The sequence below is a fragment of the Simochromis diagramma genome, unplaced genomic scaffold (assembly GCF_900408965.1).
Source record: "Simochromis diagramma unplaced genomic scaffold, fSimDia1.1 OVJJ01000317.1, whole genome shotgun sequence".
NCBI lineage: Eukaryota > Metazoa > Chordata > Actinopteri > Cichliformes > Cichlidae > Simochromis > Simochromis diagramma.
Window position 1 is genome coordinate 497,318 of NW_024386994.1, and position 6,398 is coordinate 503,715.

Here is a 6,398-nt window from a genome sequence, read left to right on the forward strand (position 1 = left end):
GTGTGAAGAGGAGTGTGGACATGTTACCCTTACCCTGGATCCCCCACCCCCACAGGCCCCGATCCTTCGTCACTGTATATATTACTGCTAAATATTCCATCAGTACAGTACATAAAATGTGTTATTTATTTAGAAAACCTTATTTTAAACTGTATCAAAGGAAAATTCGATTTGACATCTCTTGAGGCTTCAAAGAAACAAAGAAGAGACAAAAAGTTTCAGACTCTTTGTCGTATTTGTGAGGTGTTTATTTTGGCGCATAATATATATAACACAAAGCATCCACGAGACATTACACAATCAAAGAGCGTGACTGTTCAGTGGATTATTTCAGGCTTATAATCGCTTGAAAGATAAACTTTGGACCACATGTAAAAGAACTGTCATTATAAAAACTCAAGTTTGCATGCGTTTTATATGATATTATCTGACAAAGCAGAGCAATGTGTAAGGATGAGCAGGCAGCTGGTTCAGAAAGAGCTCTGGTCCAGTCTTTTCATGATGCGTTGGTTCCAGGAGGCAGACGCATCCACACATACTGAACAAGACGTTTTGGTAATGAAGCTGAAACAAAGAGGTGGAAATTCAGAAATCTGAATTTTAAATAAGCTTCAAAATTCTCTCAGTAAATATGTTGTAAAAATAACAATATTAATAATAATAATAATAATGTATACTTTATTTATCCCAGTAGGGAAATTACTCTCTGCATCTAACCCATTCACTCTAGTGAAGCAGTGGGCAGCCACCAATCAGGCGCCTGGGGAGCAGTGTGAAGAGACGTTACCTTGCTCAGGGGTACCTCAGGGTAGCCGTTCAGTGGTTTCGAATGCCCGAATATGTACTTTTTTTTTTTTAAATGACCAGTAGACAAAATGTCATAATATAAACACTTAAATGTGTATTTCAAACAATTTACAAGCAAAGTAGCCAAACATCCACGTAAAATTGATCAAATTATGAAAACAAGTTTGTGCATTTTTCTTGAACATTTACAGGATAAAATTAAAAGACAATAGTAGGAGAACAAATACAAGTTCAAATAAAAAGTATCAAACTCATACTATGTCCTGAGCATCATGTGTAAAATGACAATTTTTAATTGTCCAGAAACTGTGCAGTTACAATGATCATACTGCATAATTTTCATTACAGTATTTTCAGTATTTGTGTTAAACATTATGAAAATAAAATAAACCCAGTTTTCTTCACTTACATGATGGCAGACTTTGGGCATCGGCGATCAGTCAGTCGATACGACTTGATGAGGTTTGCTTGAATTCTTCCCGGGTACAGCTTGAAACAGCAGTTGTCGGGACCATTTGCATCTGAGAAAAAGACGTTTCATTACACTTACTCAAAAAACAAAACCTCTCTTTTAATGATGACATTTAAGGTAATCTTACTGTTGCAGTTAACTGCAGACAACAAAGCAGCTCCAAGGATGCACAGCAAAAGGAACTGAGCGGTTTTCATTACGATTCCTCAGGAGTTGATGATGATGATGACGATAAAGACAACAGCTGCTCTTCAGACGCAAGCAAGGGCTTCTAAATAATAGGTGGTGTGCTGTTACATTTATCAAGATCAATACTTTTTTTTAAAGGTAGATAGGGTGTCATTGGTGTGAAAGAGGGAGGGTGGATGTGGTTTCAAAAATTGCTGAAAATGCCTCTGACAGAACTTTCCATTCGGTTACATTGACAGGAAATGAAGCTGCGGTTTAGCCCAGCGATGCAGCTCAAAGCATGACACTGTTAACAAAACCAACTTCTACACCCCCCTCGCCCAAAAGTTTAAAAAAATATATGTCACAAAATATTATGACCACAAAAAAAAAAACACTAAAACAATCGTTGAGCAGTCCATATGACTCCATGAGTTTTGCTTTAATTCTTCTTGGTACAACTTTCAGCAGCAGTTGTTGGGACTATTTCCATCTGAGTAAAGAGGATTAAGATCAAACTTTTTAAAAAGTATAACAATAAAAAAAATATTGATGACCACCAGAGCTAGTCCTACTTGTAGATAATCAAATGGTATAAATTTCTAAATTCACCGCGCCTTGTTCTCAAATTATCGCATTCCTAAGACTTACAATTCAATTCAATTCAATTTTATTTATATAGCGCCAAATCACAACAAAAGTCGCCTCAAGGTGCTTTATATTGTACAGTAGATACAGAGAAAAACCCAACAATCATATGACCCCCTATGAGCAAGCACTTTGGCGACAGTGGGAAGGAAAAACTCCCTTTTAACAGGAAGAAACCTCCAGCAGAACCAGGCTCAGGGAGGGGCGGGGCCATCTGCTGCCACCGATTGGGGTGAGAGAAGGAAGACAGGATAAAAGACATGCTGTGGAGGAGAGACAGAGATTAATAACAGATATGATTCAATGCAGAGAGGTCTATTAACACATAGTGAGTGAGAAAGGTGACTGGAAAGGAAAAACTCAATGCATCATGGGAGTCCCTGGCAGCCTACGTCTATTGCAGCATAACTAAGGGAGGATTCAGGGTCACCTGGTCCAGCCCTAACTATATGCTTTAGCAAAAAGGAAAGTTTGAAGCCTAATCTTGAAAGTAGAGATAGTGTCTGTCTCCCGAATCCAAACTGGAAGCTGGTTCCACAGAAGAGGGGCCTGAAAACTGAAGGCTCTGCCTCCCATTCTACTTTTAAATACTCTAGGAACAACAAGTAGGCCTGCAGAGCGAGAGCGAAGTGCTCTAATAGGGTGATATGGTACTACAAGGTCATTAAGATAAGATGGGGCCTGATTATTTAAGACCTTGTATGTGAGGAGCAGGATTTTAAATTCAATTCTGGATTTAACAGGAAGCCAATGAAGGGAAGCCAAAACAGGAGAAATATGCTCTCTCTTTCTAGTCCCTGTCAGGACTCTTGCTGCAGCATTTTGGATTAGCTGAAGGCTTTTCAGCAGGTTTTTTGGACATCCTGATAATAATGAATTACAGTAGTCCAGCCTGGAAGTAATAAATGCGTGAACTAGTTTTTCAGCGTCACTCTGAGACAGGATATTTCTAATTTTAGAGATGACGCACAAATGGAAGAACGCAGTCTTACATATTTGTTTAATATGTGCGTTGAAGGACATGTCCTGGTCAAAAATGACTCCAAGGTTCCTCACAGCGTTACTGGAGGCCAAGGTAATGCCACCCAGAGTAAGAATCTGGTTAGATACCATATTTCTAAGATTTTCAGGGCCGAGTACAATAACCTCAGTTTTATCTGAATTCAGAAGCAGAAAGTTAGCGGCCATCTTTATGTCTTTAAGACATTCCTGCAGTTTAGCTAATTGGTGTGTGTTATCTGGCTTCATGGATAGATAGAGCTGGGTGTCATCTGCATAGCAGTGAAAATGTATGCTGTCTTCTAATGATGCTGCCTAGGGGAAGCATGTATAATGTAAACAGAATTGGTCCTAGCACTGAACCCTGTGGAACTCCATAATTAACCTCAGTGTGTGAAGAGGACTCTCCATTTACATGTACAAATTGGAGTCTATTAGATAGATATGATACAAACCACTGCAGTGCAGTACCTGTAATACCTATAGCATGTTCTAATCGCTCTAATAGGATATTATGGTCAACAGTATCGAATGCTGCACTAAGGTCTAGCAGGACAAGCACAGAGATGAGTCCACTGTCAGAGGCCATAAGAAGATCATTTGTAACCTTCACTAAAGCTGTTTCTGTGCTGTGATGAGCTCTGAAACCTGACTGAAACTCTTCAAATAAACCATTCCTCTGCAGATGATCTGTTAGCTGTTTGACAACTACTCTTTCAAGGATGTTTGATATGAAAGGAAGGTTGGAGATTGGCCTATAATTAGCTAAGACTGCTGGGTCTAGAGATGCTTTTTGAGTAAAGGTTTAACTACAGCCAGCTTGAAGGCCTGTGGTACATAGCCGATTATTAGAGATAGGTTGATCATATTTAAGACTGAAGCATTAATTAATGGCAGGACTTCTTTGAGCAGTTTTGTAGGAATGGGGTCTAAAAGACACGTTGATGGTTTGGAGGAAGTAATTATTGAAGTTAACTCAGAAAGATCAATTAGAGAAAAAGAGTCTAACTTAACATCAATGGTACTAAGAGTAGCTGTAGATAATATTACATCTGTGGGATGATTATTGTTAATTTTTTCTGTAATGATAAAATTGTTATTTGTGAAGACCTGACCTCTGACCTTGAGATCACCTTGACTTGAGAAGGTCACAGGACTCAGACTTATACATTATTTTAGGTAGCTGCACCTGTGGTATCAATTTCAGAATCCTACACAAGTTATCTGATTCACAAATTTGGGTGTTGATGCTGCACGCCCGTCTGTCAGCGTAGCCCCAAAATGATGAGGAAGATAAGGAACATTTCTTTGAATTAAAATTTTTTCTAATTTATAGGGAAATTGGTGAAATTAACATGGAGAAAGGTCTTTATTTGCATAATTTTCAGTTTAGAAATCTGAACTTTGAGGCACCAGACAAAGAGCGATTCAGAAGACCCCTATGAGCAGAACACCAAGGGAACAGTTCACCCTGCCCGGGATAGGGTCACTGGGGCCCTGCCCTGGAGCCAGGCCTGGGGAGGGTGCCCGCGGGCGAGCGTCTGGTGGCCAGTACCTTAGTCCATGGTGCCCGTCCGGTCACAGCCCGAAAAAAGTGACACGGGCCCATCATCCTGTAGACCAACCAACCCCACGGCTTGGGCTCTGGAACCAGTCCCCTGGAGAGGGCTTGGACTCTGTCTCAGTCTAGTTGTCCCTGGTGAGAGGCGGGCTGTAGTGGGTATCCTAGTATCCCCTCAGCTTGCTGCCTGTACGTGGTGAAGAGAGAGCTGAGTGTAAAAGCAAAGCTTTCAATTTACCGGTCGATCTACGTCCCTACCCTCACCTATGGGTATGAGATGTGGGTAGGGACTAAATCCTTGGCTCCTCGGTGAGGTGTACCGGGCACGTCCCACCAGGAGGAGGCCCCGGGAGAGACCGAGACCACTGGAGGGATTATATCTCTTGGCTGGCCTGGGAACGCCTTGGTGTTCCCCTGGTCAAGCTGGAGGAGATGGCAGTAAATGGTTCTTAACAGTGCTTTTCTACTCTTCTGAGCACTCAAAGTGCTTTACACAACTTGTGCATTCACCCATTCACACCCATTCACACAAACACATTTCCTTAGTGCTTCCTAACTAACATTCACACAATTCAATTCAATTTTATTTATATAGCGCCAAATCACAACAAAAGTTACCTCAAGGTGCTTTATATTGTGCAGTATATCCTATAATAATAGATACAGATAATAGATATCTATGTTTTTAGATATAAATAGTGAAACCAGCATTACCAGAAGGATATCTCATATGTTGATCTCCTCAGTAAGGAGTGTTTGGTTGTTGTGTCACTGTAACATCACGAGCTGCAGAGCTGCTGCGAGAAACTGAATGACTTGAATGACCTTATGTCCATAAGTTTACAACCGAACTATATCTTCTGTGGGTATTTAAATATTTAAGGAGAAAATAAGAATTAATTTCTTTCAGGTTCCAATGTAAAATAAGTAATCTATATAATATATCAGGCATTACCCCTTTTTGCTTCTGTTTTGGTTTTAAAAAAATGCTGAAATAGGAAAGAAATGATCAGACTATCAGAAAAGGAGCATGTGCCTCTGTCTGCTATCATCTGGCCAAACCATTGTCACACTGCCACCTGCTGGGACAAAGATGTTATGACAGCTACAGGATTGTTAAGAAAATAGAGAGGCCTATTTAGTTGAAATGAATTATTTTAGGGCATTTTCAAATGAAAGTATTTCAGTATGTAGTAAAATGATGTATAAATTATTTTTTTAAAGTATAAATTATTTCACACAAACTTGATCACATATAAATATAAATGAACCCCAAATCAACTGTGTAGTATATTCATTTCATAATTTTTCAGCACTAACCCATAATATTTTACAAGGACATGGTTTCTTTATATATATTCTAATCTTAAGCACTTAAAGTGTTCATGAGATATTCATTCAATGCTTCAAACATGGGGGCTAGGTGGTGTGTACTGTCTTACCCACGGGCCTGGGACTGATCCACTGATTTTCTGAATATTGGATACGTGCCCCTCTTTCAGAGCCATAAACATTACAGGGTGTATAACCCACTTAATAAATAATTAAATAATAATAATGTTAATTTTCTTAGCAACATATTCAGTCATGGTTGTAGGTGCACCCAGGAGAGCACGCCATGTCATCACAGAGCCTCGGTTTATGTTAACATAAATGTAGCAATTTCAAATTTGACCTGATGATGGCAGTGGTTTTTCACACCTACACTGCCAAAAGCCAGTTAGTTAGACAGAAGTGTGTGTG

At 39.6% G+C, this 6,398-nt stretch overlaps 1 protein-coding gene across 1 annotated transcript; it reads right to left on the minus strand.

Annotated features, from left to right (window-relative positions):
• Positions 1–233: 233 nt before the first annotated feature.
• Positions 234–1,567, minus strand: LOC120739144 (eotaxin-like). The gene is made up of 3 exons (XM_040040833.1): positions 1,407–1,567; positions 1,217–1,328; positions 234–564 (listed from the first exon to the last, which is right to left on the minus strand). The coding sequence occupies exons 1-3, from the start codon at positions 1,474–1,476 to the stop codon at positions 471–473; spliced, it is 276 nt and encodes a 91-aa protein (XP_039896767.1). The 5' UTR covers positions 1,477–1,567; the 3' UTR covers positions 234–470.
• Between the last annotated feature and the right edge of the window lie 4,831 nt (positions 1,568–6,398).